General features: G+C 37.1%; 1 protein-coding gene across 8 annotated transcripts; it reads right to left on the bottom strand.

The window, feature by feature from the left end:
* Positions 1,391-27,480, bottom strand: LOC109726490 (kelch repeat-containing protein 3-like). 8 transcript variants are annotated; one of them, XM_020256098.1, is made up of 12 exons: positions 27,309-27,480; positions 22,756-22,819; positions 20,877-20,919; positions 18,534-18,788; positions 18,297-18,458; positions 17,756-17,896; positions 13,800-13,952; positions 12,669-12,755; positions 7,423-7,555; positions 5,646-5,919; positions 1,932-2,000; positions 1,391-1,836 (listed from the first exon to the last, which is right to left on the bottom strand). In XM_020256098.1, exons 1-12 carry the CDS (start codon positions 27,463-27,465, stop codon positions 1,824-1,826), a joined length of 1,551 nt encoding a protein of 516 aa, XP_020111687.1. In that variant the 5' UTR covers positions 27,466-27,480; the 3' UTR covers positions 1,391-1,823. The 8 variants fall into 8 exon arrangements, 7 of the variants coding, with proteins under 7 accessions (XP_020111687.1, XP_020111690.1, XP_020111688.1 ...); XM_020256101.1 differs by lacking the exon at positions 5,646-5,919; XM_020256094.1 differs by lacking the exons at positions 1,391-1,836; positions 1,932-2,000 and adding an exon at positions 3,728-5,585.

The raw sequence follows: 27,480 nt of genomic DNA, 5'->3' as shown, positions 1-27,480 counted from the left end.
TTAGAAGTTCTAAATTTAAATTTAAATTTGAAAATTAAAAGTTAAAATTTGAAAATGGAATATTGAAAATTGAAATATTAAATTTGAAATTAGAAAATTGAAAATTAAAAATTAAAAAATTTAAATTTAAATTTAAAATTTAAGTATTTGAATTTTGAATTTTTAAATTTGAAATTAGGAGCTTGGAACTTGAAATTTGAAATTAGAAAACTGAAATGTGAAATCTAAAATCTTAAATCTTAAATTTTAAAATTCAAATTTAAAAAAATTTAAATTTAAAATGTACAATTTAAACTTTAAATTTTGAAAGACTCAGAAGTCTATATATAATTTTTCAAAATTTAAATTTAAAAATTAAAATTTAAAAATTTAAAAATTTTAAATTTAAAAATTTACAAATTTAAAATTTAAAATAAAATATCTTACATTAAAATTTAAAATTTTACATAAGGCAGAGAGGAGGGGGATGGAGCTATCATTTTACTCCATTTTTTAGGATGTAGTGTAACTATGCTTTGAAAAATTGGTGCTCTTTCGAGCCTCCCAAACATCTCATAAGATAAATTTTCTACGGGTATAGCATAGTTTAATCATGCTACATTTTATAAGGTATCCAAACGGGGCTGTGGTAGGGCACAAGCTAGATATATATACTCGTTCTAACACCAAAATAAGGAGCTTCATTAGTTGTTTCTTACTCAGTTGTATCATCCACTAGCAAGCAATTAGGCCCCATAAGTTTGAGGCCAACAAAAGTATAAGCTGAAACTAGTTATACCGAGAATAGCTACAAGTATGAATTTTTGTAAGAACAAAAATATTTTTTTATTTGGATAAAAATATGAGTATAAGTTGAAACTAGAAAAATTGTGTTTAGATGATTATTGAAAATAAAAAAAAATAATTGATAATTATAAACAAAAAATAATGATATTATCCCTCTCAAATTAAATTTAAATTTTTAATTTTTGAATTTAAATTTTTAAATTTAAAATTTAAAATTATAATTTTTAAACTTTGAAATTTAAAACACCACCTTAAGGTATGATATCTTTGGGTATCCAATCCACTTCTTCCGCTTAACTTGTTAAGTAAAATAAAGGACAAACTACAAATAACCACNAAAAAAATAATTGATAATTATAAACAAAAAATAAAGATATAAAATATCAAATTTAAAATTTAAAAATTAAAAATATCAAATTTAAAATTTAAAATTTAAAATATCAAATTTAAAATTTAAACTTTGAAATTTAAAACACCACCTTAAGGTATGATATCTTTGGGTATCCAATCCACTTCTTCCGCTTAACTTGTTAAGTAAAATAAAGGACAAACTACAAATAACCACGAATTTTATGCAGTACAAAAAATTTTTAAAAATATCTTATATCAGTCCCCTAACCAGGTTTTCAATTACCCAATTTCCAGGTTTCGATTCTAAAGCAGTTCAAAATTGGTTCGGGACATGTTCACTTACCCACCTCAGTATTTCAGAAGCAAAATACACAGTTATGTAAATACCCAAATATCAAAACAAAAATAAACATCTAGTAATGTACACAGAAGCTGATAATAGGCTCCGACAAAATTTCACAATGGTTTTCTTTCTCATCATCATAATGCTGCATCAAAACACACAATTTTGCCCATGACGTCGTCGTTGACTAATGCACAAAAGTATTACTGAAGCAAGAGATTTTCAAAAAGCCACAACGAAAAATAAAACTACTTCGCTGGGTTTTTTCGGTTGTTTTTCTTAGTGACTTTTTTTCTCGAACTTGTTTCGGCACCGGCTTCTTCTTCAGCCTTTTGTTCTGCCTCTAGTATTGCCAGCTGCACACCATGTGAGACAGAAACAAATGAATAAAAATATTTCAAAAATCTATATAAACATCAAGCAACTAGGTAAAATTCAGCCCAAAAGTTACCTCATCAAGTATGGGTTTGAGCTCCTTATATCGGGCTTCGGCAAGATCAAAACCATCTTTCCGAAGCTCCTGATGTTCAAATAAATACAAATATATAGACATATAACATCAAAACTTGAAGCCATAGTGAAAACAAAAAAGGCTATTCACATACAGTAATAAGTGACAGTTTCAAAAATTGTGCAAGCCTACTAAAATTAAGTCGCTAAAAATCTGTAGCTCAAGCATAGTAATTAACAATCCATATCGGATCCTTAATTTGAAGTGACTTGTAAATATTGCTTCATTTTATATCCTAAGCACTTAATATTAAGAATAAAAACCAAAACTAGAAGCTGTTAATGTCTCTCGACTGATCAGTGATACGGTGTCTTTGTATGAGAACCGAAAAATCCACAATCTAGAGTCGCTGCCAAAATTTGTCTGAACAGATGTTGAGAGCACAGAACTGTGGCTAGTCAAAGCAAAATTGGGTCGAGATGATGTGTAAAGGAGCATTATCGATTCCTAACTTGGCTAAAAGACTCAAATTGATACGTAGTGCACAATGAAAGATGAATTAATCAATCCAAACAATAAAATATACTGTTTGAATGTTGTAAGCATATGTACAGGTGGGACGATGCAATGATTCCCAAGATATTACAACAAATAGCATTAACAATGTGCAAAGATAACAACCATTGCATCTACAACTTTCTTCTTGTTATTATAGCATAATCATGGTCTTTGGTTTCCTCCAGTCCAAATAAAATCAAACCATAAAATAACAGCAAAGATCAACACTTTATTCCCCGCTTAATAGCAGTTCCCCATCAATTTTACTTTATCAGCAATTCAGCTTATGGCTTGTCATTATTTATGAACATCGCAACTCTGACCGGCTAACTTGATAGTCGACACAAACTCAAAAAAGTGAGCAATGATTGTCCTATGCAATCCGGGAAGCTGTATTTGTATTTAGGCACACATGCTTCATAGGTCGTCTTCTATTTGATTCTTTTGTTATTTATGCCTCCAAGAGGCATCAAATTTAGATATAGTCTTGAAGCTACACCCCTACTGATTATTCTGGTAACAGAGGTACAAAACAACTTGCGGAAAAGATGAGAGAAGCATTAGCAAAGATTGAGTGGGAAAAAAGCCCCCCGGAGGGAGCAGTTCAGCCATGAAAAACAAAATCCTATACAATTTGAAGGTTAAAAAAGGGGGGAAGAAAATCAAGAAGTTGGCCTAAGAGTTGATGGAAAGCCACTCGAACAGAATTTATTTCAAAAACAGGACAAAGCCATTTATTCATGACTATCTGGTCATTCCCATTATAGGTAAAACAAGAGAGGTAAAAGCAAGGTTTAAAGTGCCGTGGCACGAGGGCGTGCCGCTGTTTGCCTTGCACGGTACGGCACTGGTACGCTTCCGTGCCGACACATGATACGCTTGCATACTAATGGATACGCATGACCTCCTACTGGCATGTTTTGGTGCCGGCTTATTTCAGTTTTTTTTATTCTAATAAGCTCTTAAAATGTTATTTTGAAAAATTTAATCAAATAATTATGAATATTTGCTATATATAGTTTACTATACTCATCAATTAACATACTTGTAAATTTTTTTGTATGTAAAGTACAACTATATATGATGCAGAATAAAAATTTTTATAAGTTAGAAATTTTAAAATGCAAAAACATCTTTTTTTTCTTTTGACCATATTACAATCTAAAATTTATAAAATACAAAAAAATTATTTTAAAAAGTATTTGAAACATTATTTTTAATTATTTTTTCAAAAAATTAATAGATCTATCAAAAAATTAGGCCAATTTGCATAAAAAATCCAGTAGTTTTGTGCTTTTGAAAAAGTGGGCCGTCTTTTTCGGTTTTTGTAGATTCAGGCCAGATTTTCAGCCGCTTGACCAAAATGACCCTCCTCTACATCCGCCACTTTTGTATTCGGTGAGAAACGTATATCGTAACGTACGGTCCTGGCGGGGATTAAATGCGCCCCTTGCGCTTTACGCAACCTCACTCTCATCGAAACCCGAACCAAATCGGCCCCGCTATTCGCCAGCCCCGATGTTTAATGTTTGGCTTTAAAAAATTAAATTTGCTGAAGATACATGACAAAACCTACATGGTCGGCAATAGGAATAATAGTGCAATGCGAAGGAGCAACACGAAGAGAAATGGTGCAACAACCCTTCTAACAGTGCATCTTTCAGCTGGTACCAGTGCAATCTCCGCCGCTCAGATATGCAACGCTGGCATTCAACATTCTCCCTTACGAGAGCAACCTCCCACTCCCCCATAAGGCAGTCTTGTATCTAAATCGCAAGAAGCATAGGGGAGTATAATCTAGCACTCTCCCTCTACATTGAAGCCTGGCAGTTTATTCTATCACTGTATGCTGACCGTTGCGTTTGCAGAGGAGAAGTGGAAGAAGCATCGGGGAGGGACATGGCTTCAGGGTTATGAACTGGAGGAGGGATGAGGCAGAAGGAAGGAGGGGAACAAGGCGGTCACTAGCAAACCGCTACCAAAAAGCCCAACAAGTATTAATTGTAAGAGCCGCTTTCCCTTCCCAAGAAAATATTTGTGCAGGTGAATAACCGGTGGGTATTAATTGTGCAAATATTTGTGCCGGTCTCTCTCCGCCTCACCCATAATCGAGTAGAACGTATATGTTACTGTACGGCTTCTGGCGCGAGGATTAAATGCGACTTGTAAGTGGATACGCAATCTTCGAAATATCGGTATGCGAACCAAATCTGCCCCTCTATTCGCCATACCTAATGTTTGCTGTTCGGTTCTCTGAAATTTGGAAGAAAACGCCACCGGACGGGAATATTGATGCAAATTGAAGTGAAATAATGCAACAACCCTTATAAAAGTGCAATGCACACTTTATATTAGTGCACTATTCGAGCAAATATTCCCCCCAGTAGCTGTAAACGAACCGACCGAAGATTCATGTGGCAAACAGTGCACTATTCGAGCAAATATGTTGCAATATTAGATTAAATCGTGTAAGACCGTTCGAAATATAGTAAGATTTATTTAAATAGAATAATCATGTGGCCATTTTGAATATATTTTCTCACTGTACGCTGTTGGTTGTTTGGTGTGCTATCACGTCAGGACATTACTGGATTCTTACGATGTGTGATGAATAGGTTGTTCCCAACGAGCATCCCACTAACTATCAACCCGCCTTAGCTCCAATTCCCCTATTCTCAAAATATATGCACTGTTTATAACCACCATCGCCCGCTTCGAAGCCCAGTGGCCGCTACACTCTCAATCTACGTTGCTTGTAATGGCCTCAAAGTTGTCGCAGTCAACTGATTCTTCGTCTGACGCCGCCCGAAAGGCGCTGTCGTGGCCGGTTACTGGCGGCCCAGGCGGTAGATTCATTGTGAATTCGAGGTGTTTCGTCGGAGCGTACAGAAAGACTTGCGTCGGTCGTGAAGCCCTATCATCTTCCCGTCGTCCACAATACCATTTTCGGCAATATCTTACACTTTCCCGACATCACCTCAGACAGGCCCATGCTGGAGTTCATCCTGCGACATTGGAAAGAGTGTAGAATTCGAAATAGGCCCGCAGATCATACGCTTCACGCCCCAGGAGGTTGTAGTTCTACTTGGATTACCCCTGTCGGGCCAAGTATTAGACCTAAATCTGAAAGTTGAATAAAAAATTCAGAAGCATTACCTTGAGAGGAAGAAAGTCGACCGCAAGAACTTCGAGGTGGTATTAAAAGAGATGTCACCCAAGGAGGACAAAGACGACATCTGCGACTTCGTCAAATTACTTATTCTGTATTTTTTTTTGTTGCCCCAAAGGTCTTGTTGCTCTTGTCGATGAACTCCCTGGTCTGGGACGCTAGTACGTCGGCTAATCATCGACAGCCTATGCTCCGCCACAATAAACTTGCAAACTAATGTGAAGCGGGTGAGATACGTTCTTGGATGCACCCCTCTTCTCCCTGTAAGTGTATATTGTAAAAATATTTTCAGGTATCTCTCATATTGCAAAGTAGAAGAACATTTGCGACAGGTCGCAAGTAATCATGCAAAAAGACTCTGTTCTATATGTTAATCATGTAATTTTGTGAACTATAGTGTAATATTGTGCTGATTAGTAGTGTAATATCGTCTTTGCAATCAGGTGTGGATATATGAGCACACTGGGTACAAATGTTCTCTACCTTTCCACCGTGCAATATTTCTTCGTCTCCAGAGGTGAGATACGATTAGATGGACTCGGCGTTCACGGGGATAGTCGAGAGTGAAGGAGTCATTGATTTGCTTCTTTATATACAAACTTACACTATTTTGAACAAATATGTGTAATTGGTTGTTGTGTTACACCATTACAGAAAAATTTTGAGTCATGTATTTACACAGTAAAACCCAAACATTTGCTGTTTACAAATCCACCGAATGCTCAAATGTGAAAAAAATTGAAAAAAAATTTAAAAATAATTAATCAAATCATTCAAAGTAAAAATGCTGCAAAAATTCTGCTGCAATTTCGTCGCGTTTCTTCGTCACATCCTTCTGGGAGAAGTTAATGTTCCACCCCTTCTGCAAGTATTCTTCGTATGCTAAATGAAGATAGAGCAGTCATTTGACTTATCTTGATTAGGATGTTTTCTATGTTGATCTTCTTTCAGTCAAGGGGACAGGTGGCGCGGCGACGAAACAAATCGGAAAAATTTGTCCAAGAAATTTCATACGAACTTACATTGAATAAGGGAATGTTGCACTAATTAGAGAAAATAATAGAATAATCCAGGCACAATATTACACTATTAAGGGAATATTTATCGCTTTTTCGAACCCAGCGTTATATTTAACGTTTTTGATCGACGATAAGTAGAGGTACTTTCCTTCTTGGAGATCGACTGCCAGCAAGTGCAAGTACTCGAAGTCGAAGAGCGGGATGAACCAATACTTTGCGTCACTAATCGCCCCCTCGGTCACATTCGTCATAAACATCTCTGAGCCAAAATTTGTATCCATGGTTTGATAAAGGAAGCTTGTAGAGTATATGCACCTCTGGCCTTTCGCCTTCTCCAGTAGATGCTGGTAGAAGTCAATAATATCGGAGCTGACGAAGGCCATGTAACTTGTAAGGTCGACGAAGTCCTTCTGACCAATGCCAATGTTTTTCGAGGGCACGCTTATCGTTTTGGTGTCGTTGACAAGAAATATTTTTTTATTAACTTCTGGTCCTCCTGTGGTAGCACTCGCTTACCATAGTACTTTAAATCCTTGGTCGACATCGCTTTTGCGACGTGTAGTTTTTGGCCCTTTTTTGTTTTGGAAGAGTATCTTCCGAGTGGGGGATGTCGATGATTACTGGGGTTTGTTTATAAATCAATCAAAGAGTGCAACATTTAGAGAACTACACCATTGCTGGACTTTTTTATACTATTAGAAGCAATATCGCATTATTTAAAAGTATCGTTGCAACATTCACATACCCTTGTATTGTTGGGTTCCGGCTTGGCGGACTTCGCTTCTTATGTAGAAGCCTTCGATGCCGGTGTGGCACGAGCCTAGCGTCTCTTCGATTTGCGAGCATTCGTCGGGAGGGTTGTCGATAAAAACAGCCGCCTATTCACAGGAAAATAAAATAGTGCAACATTTAGGGAACTAAACCATTAGTGGATAAATATTACACAAATAGAAGAAATATTGCATTAATTAAAAAGTACCGGTGCAACATTCAGTTACCCGTTTAGTTGTGCGTGCCGTCTCTGCGGGCTTCGGCGCTTCCGCCTCCGCTTTTCATTCCGGCAAGACGAGTGGCGCGGCCTCGACCGGCTTTGCTTCTTCCGCCGCCGCAGTGGGCTTAACTACTTCCGCCACCGCCTTCCGTTTCGACAATGCGGGTGCCGCCCCATCGGCGGGCTTTTCCTCTTCCACCGCCGCCGCCTCCGGTATCGGCGCCGCCATTGGTTCCGCCGCCGCCTCCAGTTCCGGCGATGCGGGTGCCCCCACTTCGCCAGACTTCGACACTTCCGACAATATGGGTTCCGACGCCTCTGGTAGCGAAGATAATGGTTGGATGTCGTGACATACTTGGATGACAACATTATGCAGTTGAAATTGTGTAAAAAAATAGTCATTTGAACTATTAGTTTAACAATTACACTATTTAAACAACAATTACACATTTACATACTTAGTCGCATTCCACTGCTACGTCGCCGGCGAACAGACGCACTATTGTACGGTCATCTTCTTCGATTTGTTCTTCAAAAACAATGATCGGGCGCGGATGCGATTCTCTTGCCGCCCGCGGGTGTGCACTCTCTCTCGGCGACACAACCTGCATACAATTGATACGGCTGTATGTTACACTACTTGACTAAATGTTGCACTATAACTATAACTTTTGCACCAATAAATAATTAAAACATACTTTTATTAAACTCAGTGTGGTCCAATCACACTAGTATTGAGAATGTAACATAAGAATCACACTCTTATTGAGAATGTAAATAATAAGCGCGTTACATACGTCGGCGATCAGGTCGCCGCCGTTCTTCTTTCGTCCCCAGAGCGGTCGGAGAAGGTACGAGCTCCTAGTTCGCTTGCCTTTCTCCGGTGTGCGCTTCTTACGCCACTCATGGGGAACTCTAGATGGACTGCGGAGTTTGTGACGACCCCATCTTCTTTAGATTTCGACGATCTAGGCGTTCGTTCTTGCCCGAATTCGGGTTTCACCTTATTGCCCGAGATCTCTGCCGGCATCGCCAAGACGGGCGATGCTAACTTTCGTTTCTTCACACGTCGTGAGGAGCGCCCAGAGGATTCAGACGGTGGGGGGTGGAACTTGCACGCTTTCGTGCCTCTTTTTACTCTCTTTACTTCCAACAGGCGCTGGCGATGATGTTGGTGCTGGTAGAAGAGCAGGATTGCTCAGTATGGCGACCACGGAGGTGGCAATACTGTACACCACGCCCTCCAGACGAACAATTGCTGTTATCACCTCTTTATAGCCACTCGGGGGTTCCTCATTCTTGGTGGGGCGCCGACGACGTGGAACATCAACCATGACCCCTAGCAACCGTTATTCTTCCGGGGAGAGGTCGAGCCTGCGTCGGCACCTAGTGAAGTTAAAATCCTCCTTCACTCTCGACGATACCCGTGAATGCCGAATCTATCTAATTGTATCCCACATCTGGACACGAGAAAATATTGCACGGCAAAAAGATAAAGGACATCTGTATCCAGTGTGCTCATATATCCACACCTCATTGCAAAGACGATATTACACTACTAATCAGCACAATATTACGCTATAGTTCATAAAATTACACGATTAACATATAGAACAAAGTCCTTTTGCACGATTACTTGCGACCTGTCGCAAATGTTTTTATACTTTGCAATATGATAGATACCTAAAACTATTTTCACAATATACACTTACAGGGAGAAGAGGGGTGCATCCAAAAACGTATCCCACCCGCTACACATTACCTTGCAATTTTATTTCGGCGGAGCATAGGCTGTCGATGATTAGCCGATGTACTGCCTTCGGCCAATTATAGCGTCCCAGGCCAGAGAGTTCATCGACAAGATAGCAACAAGGCCTTTTGGGCAAATATTATTGGTATTTGTGAAAAGAATGCAACAAAAAAAATACAGAATGAGTAATTTGACGAAGTCGCAGATGTCGCCTTCGTCCTCCTTGGGCGACATTCTCCTTCAATACTACCTCGAGGTTCTTGCGGTCGACCTTCTTCCCCTCAAGGTAACGCTTCTGAATCTCCGATTCAACTTTCAGATTTAGATCTGATACTTGGCCCGACAGGGATAATCCAAGCAGAAGTGCAATCTCCTGGGCCGTGAAGCATATGACCTGCGGGCCTATTTCGAATTCTACACCTTCCTTCCAATGTTGCAGAATGAACTCCAGCATGAGCCTGTCTGAGGTGATGTCGAAAAACTATAAGATATTGCCGAAAATGGTACTGTGGATGACGGGAAGATGATGGGGCTTCACGACCGACGCGTAAGTCTTCCTGTATGCTCCAACGAAACACCTCGAATTCACAATGAATATACCGCCCGGGCCGCCGATAACCGGCCACGACAGTGCCTTCCGGGCGGCGTTAGACGAAGAATCAGTAGACTGCGACGACTTTGAGGCCATTGCAAGCAACATAGATTGAAAGTGTAACGGCCACTTGGGCTTCGAAGCGGACGATGGTGGTTATAAACAATGCATAAATTGTAAGAATAGGGGAATGGGAGCAATAAGGCGGTTGATAGTTAGTGGGATGCTCGTTGGGGACAACCTATTCATCACACATCGTAAGAATCCAGTAATGTCCTGACGTGATAGCACACCAAACAGTCAACAGCGTACAGCGAGAAAATGTATTCAGAATAGCCACATGATTATTCTATTTAAATAAATCTTAATTTATTTCGAACGATCTTACACGATTTAATCTAATATTGCAGCATATTTGCTCGAATAGTGCACTGTTTGCCACATGACCGAACATCTTTCCTTTTTCGGTTGGTTCGTTTACAGCAACCGTGGAAAATATTTGCTCGAATAGTGCACTGTTTGCCACATGACCGAACATCTTTCCTTTTTCGGTTGGTTCGTTTACAGCAACCGTGGAAAATATTTGCTCGAATAGTGCACTGTTTGCCACAATGTTGCACTAATATAAAGTGTGCACTGCACTTTTATAAGGGTTGTTGTATTATTTCACTTCCATTTGCATCAATATTCTCGTCGCCGGTGACGTTTCTTCCAAATTTCAAAGAACCGAACATCGAACACTGAGTATGGCGAATAGCGGGGCAGATTTGGTTCGCATACCGATATTTCGAAGGTTGCGTATCCACTCGTAGGTCGCATTTAATCCTCACGGCAGAGGTCGTACAATAACGTATATGTTCTACTCGATTATGGGTGAGGCGGAGTGAGACCGGTACAAATATTTGCACAATTAATATCCACCGGTTATTCACCTGCACAAATATTTCCTCGGGAAGAGAAAGCGGCTCTTACAATTAATACTTGCTGGGCCTTTTGGTAGCGGTTTGCTGGTGTGACCGCCTTGTTCCCCTCCTTCCTTCTGCCTCATCCCTCCTCCAGTTCATAACCTTTAAGCCATGTCCCTTCCCGACGCTTCTTCCATTTCTCCTCTGCAAATGCAGCGGTCGGCATACAGTGATAGAATAAACTGCCAGGCTTCCATAAGGAAGGAGAGTGCTGGATTATACTCCCCTACGCTTCTTATGGTCTAGGTACAAGACTGCCTTCCTTACGGGGGAATGGGAGATTGCTCTCGTGAGGGAGAATGTTGAATACCTGCATTGCACATCTGAGCGGCAGAGATTGCACTGATACCAGCCGAAAGATGCACTGTTAGAAGGGTTGTTGCACCATTTCTCTTCGCGTTGCACTATTATTCCTATTGCCGGCCGTGTAGGTTTTCTCATGTAGCTTCAGCAAATTTAATTTCTTAAAGCCGAACAGCAAACACCGAGGCTGGCAAATAGCGGGGCCGATTTGGTTCGGGTTCCGATGAGAGTGTGGTTGCGTAAAGCGCAAGGGGCGCATTTAATGCCTGTCAGGATCGTACGTTATGATATACGTTTCTCACCGTATACAAAAGAGGCGGATGTAGACGAGGGGCATTTTGGTCAAAAGGCTGAAAATCCGGCCCGAATCTGCAAAATCGAAAAAGACAGCCCACTTCTGCAAAAAAAACTAGTGGATTTTTTATGCAAATTGGGCAAAAAATTAAACAATAAATTATACGACAAATAAATTAAATAAATTTAAGTATCAATTTATTTAATTTAGCTTTTAATTTTATCAGTATTTTCAATCTTCTAGCACAAAAATGAAATTTTATGTTTGATGTGCGTCAAAATTTGTTTATCGAGTTCGATTGTTCCCTTAATTTGCCAAAAATTTTGCGGTGCGACATTTTGATAAAATTTTGGAAGAAAAAAATGGATGTCTGTGGTGGAAGCGAAGGGCTCGGACAAATCTTTTGTCCGTATATTGATAAACAAAAAAATAAACTATAATTTTTTTGACTTACCTAATAAGTAAATTTTTGATTTTGGAGGGTGTAGGGTACCTAGAATGATTCGGATACCCCAAAGAACAAAACAAAGCAAAAAAAAGCAAAAAAAAAATAGCAAAGTGTCGGCATGGCACTGTACCGCCACACACTGCGTCGTGCCGCTGTCTCATGCGGCACGACGTCGCATGTTGCAGCACGGAAGGGGGTCCAAGACCCCCCCCGTACCGTGCCATCATTTTGGTGGCACGGTACGTGCCGCGGCACCGGGTGGCACTTTAAACGGCACGGAGCGGCACTTTAAACCTCGGGTAAAATAACATTTTTACTTGTTTGTTTTTTGAGCATTGACCTGGGCAATTAAAAGGCTGGCACAAACTACTTGGGGATGAATTATATACTAGGGCTCCTCTAAAGAATTCATACTACAATATTTTGCATTAAAAAAAAAACTCTCCCCTCTTACACCGTTACCTTTACCTCAACGTCCCCTCACTATGCCCTCTACGCAAGGGCTCGAACCTAACCACCCCCAAAACCTAACCCAAGTATCTTACTAGCGGGATACCGGTAAATATAACAATAAAAAAGTCAACAAAATTAAATAGAAAAAAAAGGAATTGGTACAGAATTTTGGATGAAAAAACAGAGTAACAAACCTTTCCAGTGTGTTGAGTATGCTCATGAGCAGCCATTTGCCAGTACATACTTGTTCTTCTATAAAAATCTCTCAAAGTTTCTCCAGGCTACAAAATTTACAATCAGAATTAAACGATCAATATTGTCAGAAAAATACAAAAAGAACTATCTGAAGCCCATGCAACAACAAACTCTTTTGACAAATAAGGCCTCATTTGATACTACAGCTTTTTTTTGTCCATTTTTCAGAACACAAAATCCAATGCAATGAAGTGCAGCAGTGGATGGCTGCTTCCTTGCAATTTGTACGTTTACCTCGTTTGTTTGGCAACAAAGAAAAAACTTAGTTGCAACTTTTTCTGTCTGGTTTATTTTCCCAAAAGAGATGTTCAGCATCCCTCCAGGGTGTATTGCAAGCTCACCAACAAAAACAGAAAATCAAGAAGTCCATCCACTCATGCATCCAATTACATAGAATGTGATTAAAAACCAAAATAAAAAGGCAATGGTACCAAACATCGCCAAAGATCTAAAATTTTTCTAATCAACCAGCCAGTTTCTTAGAATTTGTGATTACCAAAAGATCTAAAAATTTTTAGTCAAACAGCCAAAGTACGAAATGAACAACAGTAGTTCCCTTTGTTCCATACTAGCCATTGATAAAACAAAATTTGAAAGATTAATTATCTCATTTTGAGATAATGATGACATCTTTCTGTGAATAAAGGTTACAAAAAAAAAAAAATCCAATGATTAAGTAATGCCCACTAGTTGGAACACATAATTTCGGTTTTAAGTCATCTGCAGCCAGCAGGAAGCTTCTCAAGCTAATAACGTTTACTCATTTTTATATTGGCTTCATAGTTTTTGCACTGATATTCTATTTATGGATACTGCATGTGCTTGTAAACATTTTGCCCATATTTATCAGCAGTAATAACAGCTTAAGTCCTAGAAAGCATTACTTCTTGACCAATTATTGTTTTCAGAGATAAGCAGCATTTAATGAACAAGATTGTTTCAGCATTTTCCTCGAGTGAGCACGCAAAATGGAATATAGTTTACTACGGCAACTTCTAAATAGTGGCAGCTCAAAAATTATATATAAGAAATCTTGAAAAAAGGGAAAAAAAAATTAAATAGAAAATTACCGTAGGGGTCCTCTGAGAGTCTGAAAGACCAAGAGTAACCCTGATTTGTTCTATCCTTGCACGTTTTTCTTTTCTACGCAAGTTCTTTTTTTCACCCTTCAATAAGGACACGGCAGTGGACATATCCAGAGTCTTTTTCCCATTAACGTCACACTTCGCAAGCATGCCGAGAAAAAGAAAAAAAAATTATGTTGGGTCCACAGATAATAACTGAACGACGGTAAGCAATACAAGTTTAGAACAAGGAGATAGTTATCAGATGCAGGGAGTGAATAGAAAATGTCTAATTATGTCAATCACCAGGATATTGTCTAGACACAAGAACAGGCTCAGGCTCATGCTTTAAGCAGACTTGAGCATCTTGCATAAGATAGCCATTTTCGTTTTGTAGACTAGACATTTTGGTTTTGTATACTAGAATAACAAAGTAAGTAACATCACCCTTTTGATGTTCATCTAGATTGGCAATAGGTCTTACCCAGACCACCTCCTAAAGTAGACCACTATCAAAGAGAACTACTCGCTGGTTTGTTAACATTTCAATCTACACCAAATTTCGTAATTGTACTGTGAAAAACTAGCATATGGGACTAGGAAAGCTCTATTTGATACAGCATAAGATTCTTGTGCAAGACTGGAAGAAAAAACAAAATCTATGTAATCTGAAACATCTGATAATGAAGTATAGCTGTATAGGAGTATTATCAGCTTAAATGTGGATCCTCGAATCTTCTTACCGAGTAATCAGATAAAAATTTAGTCAGAATGTAGAGGTTCCTATTGTACGCTAATGTGTTGGAATCTGCAGAATATCATCATTGCATCTCTATCAATCTAGATTGTTAGGTTGCCTTAAAAAATAGTTTCAAAATGTTGTAAAAACATTTTGCAGTACAGAGTGCTTCTCTAACATGGGTGTGACTCATACCGAGCATGTTGCATAACCTCTTACAATCTACTGATCTTGGTGCCTACTTCCATCTAATTCAGTTAATGCTGCATTCGGTTCACGTAACAAAGAATTCCCAAGAATTATCAGATTAAAGGAAATCATTTCCAGTAAGTAGATTAGTGGGAATGTAGTTTTCTCGCGTTTCATTCATGCTCTAGTCTTATCTTAAATTATCAGGAGTATAAAATTATTGTGTTTAATTTAACCATTAGATTTCCTATAATTTAGATAATGATATATGTAATTTTCCAGAAATTTTCGACAGAAAGAACTTTATTTATTCATAAAGGCATTATTTACCATTAGAATATAAAATAAAATTAATATATAAATCAAAATTTTGATTTTGAAATTTTTTTAAAAAAAAGTCAAGCTTAAACTCGTTATATATGTTGCTGGCTTAATATTTCAATTTGTTTTTAAGCCCCTTTTTTTATTTGAATTTTGAAATATTTATCTAACTAAAATATTTATCTGAATAAAAATTTAAATTTAATTTTATATTATAAATTAAATTTTATGTCCAAATTATACTCAAATTTGAGTTTAGTTTCCAATATCAAAGGATTTATAGTGATTTAATTAAAATTTAAATATATTTGCATAAAATAAATTAAACTCAAATTTGGAGCTCCAACATTGAATTCAAGTTGTATCATATATTTAACTCTTGAATTCAGATTTGAGTTTAATTATCAAAATTCAAAGGATTTTGAATGATTTAACTAAACAATATATGTTTAAACTCAAACTTAAACTTTGAGATCAATGTACAATTTGAAATGTATGTTTAAAGCTTCAGTTCAAATTTGAGTTCAATTTTTAAATTCACAAGGCTTCTAGTGATTAATTAAAACGAAATTTATTTGAAGCATTTTTAAATTCAAAGGGCTTCTAGTGATTTAATTACGAAATGTATTTAAAATAAAACATTAAACTCAATGTTTTCTTTTGAGTTCAAATGTTGAATTCAAAATGTGCGTTGACTCTTAAATTCCAATTTAATATTCAAAATTTAAATTCTACATCTAAATTGTGAATTAAAATGAGAATTTGATTCTTGGATTCAAAAAACTTAAAGAATTTTACTTTAAATTTTAATTTAAATTTGCATTTAAATTTATTTTCAAACTAAAATTTAAATAAATAATAGGTTTCAAGATTTCATGAGGGTAGTTTAGGAATTTGGAAAACCATCTCAGATTACAAGCATTTAGAAATGTGAGATACTTACCCCTCTCTCATTCCGTTAATAACATTACCCTTTTTGGAGTAAATTTTATTCCATTCGGAATAAAAGGTTTCTAACCAGAATATTAACTAGAATTCCAAATGCTATAATATATACTAGATTTCTGGATATCTAGATAAGATAGTGCGAACCAAATGCACCCTAAGGAATGTTAACCACGATAGAATCAATATATAACAGCATCATCTTCAAGAGAATATATATATATATATATATATATATATATATAGAGTGCGCCTGGTATTCCAGCATGGAGCGCTCCGTGCTTCCAAGTCGCTTTCGATGTTGGGACTTTTGAATCGACGATCAGCTCCGTTAGACTTGATCTAGAGTATTTTAAGTATCTAGAAAATAAATTTTGCGATTTTTTGATATCATTTGCCTAGTGATCGAAGTGGCTCAAAATCAACGGCTGAAAATAAAAATCTTACAAAATATGATGATATGACATTAAGGCAGTGTTTGGTTAGGGGATAGGGATAGGGATATGCCCTTATCCCCCCTTTATACCCAAACACTAATTTTTTACCCGAGAACAATAATTCTCGGTTACCTATAATAAACGGTTATAACTATCCCCACCAACACCTCCATTTTCTATATAAAACTACCTAATATTTTTTTTATTCCATATTATCTATCCAACGCTATTTTTCTTATCCCCAGAAACAACCCAATTTTCATCCAAATGCTATTTTTCTTATCCCCATACTTGTACCTATCCCTGTAATAGCTAGTTCTTGCTTATACCTAAACCAAACGATACCTAAAATTTTAGATAAAAAATATTGATCTTGTTTTATATAGTATAAAGAATTTTCTATCAAAATTTCACGTAATTTAGATATTTCTATACCGTTAAACATGCAAACAGCTCACCACGGCCATTAAAATTATTGATTTTGAGTCCCTTCAATCACCAGGCAAATGATATCGAAAAATCACAAAATTTATTTTCTAGGTACTTCAAATACTCTAGATCAAGTTTAACGGAGCTGATCGTCGATTCGAAAGTCCCAACATCGAAAACGGTTTGGAAGCACGGAAGGCTCCATGCTTCCAGAAGCATACCAGCTCACTCTATATATATATATATATATATATATATATATATATATAGAGAGAGAGAGAGAGAGAGAGAGAGAGAGAGCTAGGCTGGTATACTATCAATAGCACGAAGGCCTCCGTGCTATCAAGTTGTTTTCAATAATGCCGCTTCCAAATCGACAATCGACTCCGTTAGACTTGATCTACACTATTAAAAGTCTTTGGAAACCATATAATTTTTTGACATCGTTTGGCTAGTAATCAAAAGGTCTCAAAATTGACAATTTTAAGGGTTGATGTGACGCGTTTGTGAATTTAACGGTGTAAAATAATCCAAATCTGATGAAATTTTTATAGAAAATTTTTTTCACTATTTAGAGTAAGATCAGTACCTCTGATATTAAATTCAAGTCTTTTATCATCATTTTTTATGAGATTTTTATTTTCAGCCGTTCATTTTTAGACTACTCGTTTGATAGGAAAATGATGCCGAAAAATTATGAAATTTAGCTTCCAAATACTTTAAATAGTATAGATCAAGTCTAATGGAGCCGATCGTCGATTTGGAAGCGGCATTATTGAAAACAACTTGGTAGTACCGATAGTATACCAGCCTAGCTCTATATATATATATATATATATATATATATATATATAGTGAAGAAAAGATAATGGAAGAGCAGACTGCATTATTGTATACAATACCACAATATCATCATCATCATCATCTGCCTCACTAGTGTCACTACCATCATCGCTTTCATCATCTTCGGTACCATCGTCATCATCCTCATCCTCCTCTTCGTCCTCATCTTCAGAAATGTCTTGCCATTCAGATTCTGATGCCTGTGAATGTAAAAGCTAGAAATTAGTTAAAGAACAACTTGGCTGATGGCTGATAACTATTAAGAAATGGTCTACTGTTTATGTAAAATTATCAATTTCAATGGAAAAAAATAGGCGGAAGAACAAGATAGAGTTGGATTAGTTTATTTCAAGTAGGTTACTGTTATTAACATCTAATGAAATCTTTGATGATATACTTAATTTTAGAATATCTTGCTAGTTTCTCAAAGCTATCCTACTAAGTCATCTAGCAGATGTCGACCATATGTAGTTAGTACGACACCAACTGACAGGAACGAACTTACACGCTGGATAAATTACATGCCTCTAACATATATTACAGAAGGAACAAAATAATAAATTAAATGAATCTCAGAACAAGAGAAATAAAATAGCTAACCGGTATGATGCACTTCCACTCATCTAGCTTGCTCAGGTTAAGCGAATAAAGATCATCAAGCGTAATTTCTCGATCTTTGATTTCCATCATCCCTCCGTATAAATAGAGTGCGTCTTTTCCCACAACCATGCACGAATTGATTCGCCCACAAGGCTTCACCACCTATAATATTGAAAGATGATAAGTGAGGAGAAAAGGCCGACAAATAGGAAGTTAAAATATCTATATGCAACCAACCTCAGGCAGAGTTGATTGTTGCTTATCACAATCACCAATAAGTCCCTGCACCTTCGCATCAGAGACTTTGGTTGAACTAACTGCATTTAAGGATAGATTCTTAGTCAAATGATTAGAAACGTTGGAAACATCACATTGTGAGCCTGCTGCTTCTTCAGAATCCTCAGTATTATCATCCATTTCACTTTGTAGAGGCATTTCCATATCATCTTGGCTATCATTTGATCGTTCATTTCTCTTGCAACCTTTTGACTGCTGTGCAAGTACACAGGATACAACAATATGGTTCAGTATTACATAAAACAGCACAGTTTATGGCGTTAGAAAGTCAACGTTTAATAATTCGACATGAATAAAAGTCTGCAAACAGATTACTTCAGCAAAGTGTAAGCCCTATTCCTTTTTAAGGTTAACATGTACAACGCCCTCAATGATAGGCCATTTCGAAATAAACCCGTTAATTTATTTTCTTTTGACAACCACTTGCTCAACTTTCGATTCTTGTGATTTGAGTACTTTCATCAATTAAATCAGGGAGTAAATATATGTAATGCTGATTTTGCTTAATTTAACGATTCTGGATGTTTTCAGTTGATGGAATTGCAGATTAAGTAAACCGTTAATGACTGATAGCCAAAGAATTTGTTGCTTTTAACGGATCCCCAATTCAATTGAGGAAAATAGTTCAAATAAGAATATTTAAAACTAAGGAGGCCACAATCAAATTTAAAAAAAAAACAATTTGGATGGTGCACATCAAATTGGCTTATACTTGAAGAGGTCTCTATCGAGGATTTAAGTGCCGTGGCACGGGATCATATTGGAAACTTGCCGGCACGGTATGGTACGGTGCGTGTCGGGCCATGCCGATGCATGTCGGTCACAAAAAATACATGTGTGCCAACACGTAATGACATGAAATATTTATTTTCTTTAGCAGCAAAATATGCCAATTATTTATTACATATTTTTATCAAATCTTTTGAACTTTATTGAGAAAATTTCTTACTAATTTCAAGAATAGAGGGTTTTGAGTTGTGCCATCGGCACGGGGGCTGTATTGTGCCGATATCTTGTTGGCACAATACGGCATGGTAAATACGGCCAGTGCCGATAGGCACGTTAATCCTCGGTCTCTATACATTTTTACCCTTTTTTTAACCATGAGTTCTGCCACATGTTACTGTCTTTTTCTACACTTTTTGCTTTCTACGAACTAATAAAATGTTAACTTGTGAATCTCACAATCCAAGTACTACCATAACGTGCATGTAATGGGGTATAATACCATTAAGGTGTCTTTATGGCATTTATGTGAGTTAACCAACAGACCACACTAATAAAGAGCATCTTATAAGTTGATCAAAACTTGAGAAAATAAACTAAATTAATTGAAGCCAAACATTTCATATTGCACTTTCCGTATCAACAAAGCATGCTATATTGATTACTCACGCGTCCAATAAAGGGTGCACACTGTGAAGGCATCCAGGACAATCACTATCATAATGTGCACAGGTTATGTACATGTTTAGGACCAGGTTAAATGAGCTAAGTCAACTGCAAGCAAGGCATAGCTTGTCTTGGCCTGGCACAAATTTTGGAAACCCTAGCATCCATTCACTTCAATGTTAAATCAAGTTCGCAGGTTAGTCTTGATCGTGACTCAAATTATGAGCCAGCACGTATCTCAATATGACGCCTACATGAGGCATAATTTCTTAGCTGGCTTCAAACAGCTTCGTATGCTAGTATAAAAGCAACTAAAATTGATTTTAATTTGGACAGAACTAGATAATATCCATAATTTTTGTAGACGGGCAGGGCAGAGCCATTTCAATATCTGCTTAAAGTGCTTTTCATCTTCTAAGAGTTGCAGACAGAAATGTTTCTTTTCTCCAAGACCGTATTTTGTAGATGGGCAGCCATTTCACTATCTGCCTACCGTGCTTTTCATCAATCTAAGATTTCAGATAGAAATATTTGTTTCTCTTTAAGAACAAGAAGGTAAGAACTGACAGTTCAAGGGTTGAGGCTGCGGAGGATGGCTCAAGGGATTTGAGTACAGCTTTTATGACTGACGGAGATAAAATATACAAGCAAACATTTAACAAACTTGGATGCTAAATATGATTGTCACACAAGTAATTTCAACTCTCTCAGAGAGAAGTGAAAGGAATTTTACAAGTTCAACTAGGATCAAGCAAGGCACTGACTTGAACTGGTTTCGAATTTTTGTGTGATATTTCAACACATGACAATAAAGTATTAGAGCTATTCGTCAAGGAAAGTGACTTCCATTTAAATATAAAATTCGTTAAAGAGAGAGATTCATTGTATCACCTTATCTTTAGTAGACTTCTCCTTGCGTAGCTCCAAAGGATACCTAAATAATATGCAAGAAAACAAAATCTCAGGAAACAAACATTTGGTAATACATGCAACAGAGAACTTATAGATCATATCTAAAGCTATATTTTCCACATCAATGTAAAACCAAGAGTTACATTATTGTCAGCAGTAAAAGTCATTAAATTCGGATTTGCAGTTTGAATTTTTACGATTTTAGGCAATACTATTTCTTTTGTTCATCTCATGCTGCACTAGAAGAATAACAGATACCATTGCATGCTTTCAAGGGTTTGAATGCGCATATAACATGTAGTATACTTTCATACATGGTTATGCTTTTCCAACATCTAGCATCAAATTTAACTTTAACAGCCTCTCTCTAGTGACTTTTTCTTATGACTTCTCATTGAAGCTCAAAGGCATTCCAGCTTAATCTTTTACTTGCAAAGTAGGCAATCAATGCCAAAGTCCATTCAGCAGTTTGTGCAGTCATTTATGTATTATCACCCATCGGTTGTCATCTTTGTTTATACACAACCCAGCACATCAGCATGCTAAACAGCATCAATATGATTTGCAGGAATCAGCAATCCAAACTTAAAAGCAAGGGAATGTCTCTTTATCATACAAATAAAGTTCAATTCTTACATTGTGATTTGCAAACTATATTGCACAGATACGGATACAAGGATACGAATACGTCACGATACGAATACAATGATACAGTTAAGTTCCAAAAACTCTAGGATACAATATGTAGGGGACACTTGAATAAAATATTATTTTAAATATATTAAAACATATGTTGACTATATATAATGACATATTGAGGACAATCAAGATACCTAGATTATATTAAGAGACATATACATTAGCTTGTACAATTGTTCTAGCTCTGTTCATCAAAAAAGATAACCAACTATAAGGAATAATAATTCAAAGACTATCAAACATCATCTAGCTTGACTAAATGATAACAATAGATATTTACTTGAACAAACTAGATAATTAGTCCATCATATATGTATGTTTTCAAATAGCATTACGTTCTACTATATAAAACATTAGCAAAAGAAAATATGCTAACAGTTTAACCAATTAGATTAAGAAGTAAAAGTTTAATGCTAAAGGCATAAACCATAACTTAATATTCTGTGGAGACAGTGAGAAAGAGTGCCTTCCACCATCCAAAATGCCGAATTGAAGAGTGATTGGCATTTTTTCCACTCTTTTCCTTATTTCCTATGGGGTTTTCAAAAAATTTTCAACTCCGATCATTTTAGATCATAAAAGAACCTAGCCGTATCCCCGCAAATCCCAGCCGTATCCTCCCGTATCCCCCCATATACGAGCCATAACTGGTCTTTTTTTTATTTTTAAAAAACTCCAGATATTACAATCCTGTATTGGACACATATCGGGCCCATATCCGCATCCGATACGCAAAGTACACATAAATTGAAGTATCTGTGCTTCAAAGTTTTCAGCCTTGATACAAATTGAAGGCAGCAGAAAAATGATCATTATTCTCCACCATAACCATCAACCTCAACACAATTTACTTTAGGTCCAGATGAACAAATAAGTTAATAAGCTGTTTGTACCTTAGTCTCAGAAGTTCTAAAACTTTTAGGCTTTCATTACCATCCAATAATTCCTTTTTTTCTGATTAAAAAATTATAGTATAATAGAATATCTAAACTCATTATTCTAATATTCTTCTAATATTCATCTATTGAGCAGGCTCCTTTGTAAGCATTACTAGACAACCAAATGATAAAAAAAATATAGTGAAGTATGTAAAATAACTAAGTAAAAAAAAAGAGGAAATGCAAAACATTGCACACAATAATAGTCAGAAGAAACATACCACCGATGATTATCAAGTTGGAAGCCATATAGCTCGTTCATAAATAAGCTGAGTAACACATCGCCTACATCAAAGAGTGGTGTAATAGTAAATGAGCAAACCTCAAATAGAACCAAGACAACTTCTAAGAGATTGTAACATAACTAGAGAAACCACATTGCATAGAACTGATGAGCAATACACTGTAAACCCAAAAGATGCCAAAAAATCGTCGATTTAGGAGAAGATCACATTGCAACGTGATCTCATCCTAAGTCAGTGAAAGCAATTGCAATGAAAACAACATTGCAACCGTTAGCTGTTGTTTAGGAAAATTAACTAAAAAAACACATTGTAATACTAGATAATAAAGAAATCTAGCAAAATATAGAACTGTTAAATTATATGAAACAACCGTTTGTCTCTTATAGCTTAAGCTACCAGAGAAAAGTGTTTTTATATTTTAGTATTCAACACTCTCTCTCACTTCTAGGATCGCAATTTTTTTAATAGACCGAAAGCATGAACTTAATTAAATGGGAGAAAATTAAATAATACTAAGAGTCAGACAGCACTCGAATTCAGGACTTCCTATTCTGATACCATGTAGATTGGGAGAAAATCAACAAAGGGTAATAGGTTAATCTATAGGGCTTTTTTATAAAATGACCCTCCAAAAATTTATAATTGGCAAAATGACCCTGCCAAAATTTTATTCGTAAAACTAACCCTCCTTTCGCCACGTGGGCGCTACGTAGGATATTTCTCACAAAGACGGTGAATCGTTCAGTCTTTGTAATATCTGTTGTGAAGGCGGTGAATGGTTCACCGCCTTCTAAAGACGGTGAACCATTCACCGCTTTCAGTGCAAATCCCCACACCCCCTAAAACTTTGCAAGTGCTGGGTGTTGTGGCCTAGATAAGACGGTGAATGGTTCACCGTCTTTGTAATATCTGTTGTGAAGGTGGTAAATGATTCACCGCCTTCTGAAGGAGGTGAACTATTCACCGCCTTCACAGCAAATCCCCACACCCCCTAAAACTTTGCAAGTCCAGGGTGTTGTAGCCTAGATAAGACGGTGAATCGTTCACCGTCTTTGGTGCAACAGCAGCACCTCCTTCGAAGGCTGGCCGTGTTCTAGAGAAGACGATGAATCATTCACCGTCTTAATTAGGTATACCTAGGGCCCAGCCTGACAACCTCTCCCTCCCTGTCTTGCTTTCGCCCTCTTTGTCTCTTTCTCTCTCTCTCTCTCTGCCACTCCCTCTCCAGGAGCCCTGGCCGGTCGTCGCCGCCCCTGCCGACGTCGCCCCCGCCGGTTCCCATCGACTGCCGCATCCGCCGCCCGTGCCAACCTCCCTCAACAACCCACATTGCAGGTAGCTCTCTCAGCTGCAGTTATTAGCACAGTTTTGAGTAGGTTTAAAACCTAGTTTAAACTAGGTTTAAATATGCCATTAGCCTAGTTTAGGTGTAAACTAGGTTAAAACTAGCCATTAGCTAGTTTAGGTTTAAACATTTTGACGAGCTCGTTTTAAACTAGATGCTGATCCTAGTTTAAATTAGGTTTAAAACTAATTTAACCGAGGTTTAAACCTAGTATAAACTTCAAATTAGGTTAAAGTTTAAATTAGCTTTAAACTTTTTGTTTAAACTAGTATAAATTTGGTTTAAACCTAATTTAAACCTAACTTAAACCTAATTTAAACTAGGTTTAAACCTAGTTTAGATTAGGTTTCAACCTAGTTTAAAGTTTAAATTAGTTTTAAACTTGTGCTTTAAACTAGTTTTAAACTAGGTTTAAACCTAGTTTAAATTAGGTTTAAACTAGCCATTAGGCGAGTTGAGGTTTAAACTAGGTTTAAACCTAGTTTAAACTAGTTTTAAACTAGCCATTAGCCTAGTTTAGGTTTAAACTTTTATATTATATTCACTATATATTTTGAGAGAAGATTTGAAAGTTTTTTTAAGTGTAGTTAAAATGGCTAGTCGTCGGATGTCTCTTAGTGTTCATTGGGATGGACAGTTAGTTATGGATGAAAATGGTCCCCGATATGTCGGTGGTCGAAAGAAATTGATCGCGATTCGTTCAGATACGATCTATAAGAATTTTGATATGAGAATGTATCGTTTAGTAAATTGTAATAGAGAAGAATGTTGTCTTAAATTCACAATTCGATGTCCTACGGGAGCGAATGAATATATTGCTCACGATATAGTAGATGATGAATCATTGGAGGGATTAATTGGATTGTTTGAACATTATGAATGTGTGTCGCTATACATCGAGAAAGATTTCTATCCGTTAGAGACACAATATCAATCGCAAGGCTATTACACAAGCCTGCTATATAATGATATCGATGTGGGTTTTTCGGATAATCCAATTGGTGACCATGAAGTTGGTAATGAACCAGGCGTAAGGATTACAAGGTCAGTAATATCTCTAGATTGCGGTGAATATTTTCTTTAATTATGAAATATTTTGATAAATTTTAATTATAAATACTGCAGACAGAGTCAGTCTCCACGTGCGCAATCCTCGACCTCACATGACGAACCCACGATATTTCATGCACCTAATGAAAATTATGATTGGGGGTAATAAAAATTTTGATTCTTTTTTAATTAATAGTAAGTGAAAATGTACCTAATATAGTAAAGATTCGGGACCTATTGCAGGCTATCTACGTTCTATGAAAATAGGAATGAAGTTCTTGCTAATATTGTCGATGAAGGAGATGATTATGACGGTAATCAGGAGGATGCACCCATTCATAATGATGAGGACGGCGATTGGAATGATCTAGCTGCTGATGTTGAAGATAATCACGTTGGTGGATTAAATTGCCTTGCGAATGCCATTTACAGTGTGAATGACAACCCACATATAAACAACGAATATGTAGACAATCCTGAAGAGGAACTTGATTTTATTGACCATCCGGAGCAATTTCCTACAGATAACAATTGGATACATCAGTATGTTGTGAATTCGACTGAGTTCGATGCTAGACGTACCAACACCGATCTACCTAGCACGTCTAGCATTGACGGAACTTGGCTTCGTCAAATCTTTTATGATAAGGCATCTTTAGTGGACGCTTTAGATCGATGGCACATTACTCACAATGTTCAGATAAAGTTTTTGAAATCCACCAAAACAACTTATACAGTAAAATGCACGGTTGAGAGATGTCCTTAGACATTACACGCTTCAGTTCCTAAAGATGCAATATATTTCAGAGTTAAGACATATGCGGGTCAACAAACTTTTGTTATTCTAATGCTTAATGCGACACACCGTAATTATACTTCAAATCTCATATGCCAAGTGATTCTCCCATTAATGAAGGCAAGACTAAATATGACGTCAAAAGAAGTGCAGGAAACGGCGCGATCCACTTTGCATGTTGAAATAAATTATTGAAAGGTATGGCTAGCAAGAAGCAAACCATTACAGATTATTTATGGGAGCTGGGAGCAATCAAATACAGACTTGCCTCGGTATCTTACTATGCTGCAGAGTAGTAATCCTGGTAATGTTTGGCGCCTTGATTATAGATGGCCATCAGACGGAATACGTCAGTTTGGTCGTGTTTTTTGGTCATTTGCTCCTTCTATTCGTGGATTCGCACATTGTCGGCCGGTGGTCAGCATTGATGCCACTCACTTGTATGGCAAATACGAAGGCCATGCATTGATAGCAACGGCTGTCCATGCAAATGATAGCATTTTTTCCTTAACTTTTGCAATTTGCGAGGGAGAAAATGGTGGAAGTTGGCGTTGGTTTTTACAAAACTTGCAACATTATGTTATACGCAATCGACAGGTTTGTTTTATATCTGATCGATTTAGTGGCTTAAAGAAAATAGTGGCTGAGATATATCCTACGCGACAGGGGCATGCACACCGGTGATGTCTTCGACACATGAAAGCAAATATGAATAAGCGTTTTAAAAATGATTCGTTATTAGACAAATTCTATACTATTGGCAGTGTTCCAATATCAGTAGAATATTATAAACTGAAAGAAGAGTTACTTGCGTTAGATCAGGATGCTTGGAAGTGGGTCGATGATCTTGAAGAATACAAAGAGTATTGAGCGTGGGCATTTGATGGAAGACGACGCTTCGGGTTGATGACCACCAATATGTCCGGAAGTTTAAATGGGGTACTTAAGGAATTCGTGCTCTGCCTATCACGGTATTTGTCGCGGGAACTTTTTACAAACTTGATAGTTATTTTTTACAGCGTCGTAAAAATGGTGAAAGTATGACGGCCACGTTAGTACCTAAAATACAAAGTCGGATTACAATGAATATGGTAACGGCGCGGGGACACATTGTCTATCGATTTGGGGCTGTTCAGTTTGAGGTCAAAATTGGAGATTCCAATTACAATGTTTTCCTGAATAGACTAGATGCGGATTGTGATTACGGCAAATACAAGCTAACGGGAATACCTTGCTCGCATCTTTTAGCAGTTTGCAGTAATTCGCAAAGAAGAGTAGATTTTCATACTCTTTGTTCCTATTGGTATACTGTAGAATGTTATTGCCAGACATACGCACCGCTTTTCCATCCAGTTCCAGACAGGCGACACTGGCCACGACCCCAGGACCCACCAATTGTACCGCCTTCCGTTAGAAGGAAGAAAGGTCGACCACGATCAACACATATTCGTAATATAATGGACGAAACCAATGGGCGACGAACAAAATGTAGCATTTGTAAACAGGAAGG

This window comes from Ananas comosus, linkage group 21 (assembly GCF_001540865.1).
Source record: "Ananas comosus cultivar F153 linkage group 21, ASM154086v1, whole genome shotgun sequence".
In the NCBI taxonomy this organism is placed as follows: Eukaryota; Viridiplantae; Streptophyta; class Magnoliopsida; order Poales; family Bromeliaceae; genus Ananas; species Ananas comosus.
Note: the sequence above shows the minus strand (reverse complement) of the source record. Positions and strands in the feature narration are given on the sequence as shown.

Excerpts from the sequence above, each read along its gene's own strand:
- LOC109726490 (XM_020256094.1), bottom strand. The coding sequence starts at position 27,465 with ATGCTACATTTTGTTCGTCGCCCATTGGTTTCGTCCATTATATTACGA. Across the intron at positions 22,820-27,308 it reads TGGAACTGGATGGAAAAGCG|GCGATGTGTTACTCAGCTTA; the intron begins GTGCGTATGTCT and ends TCTTTGATGTAG. Across the intron at positions 17,897-18,296 it reads AGTGGAAGTGCATCATACCG|GCATCAGAATCTGAATGGCA; the intron begins GTTAGCTATTTT and ends TTACATTCACAG.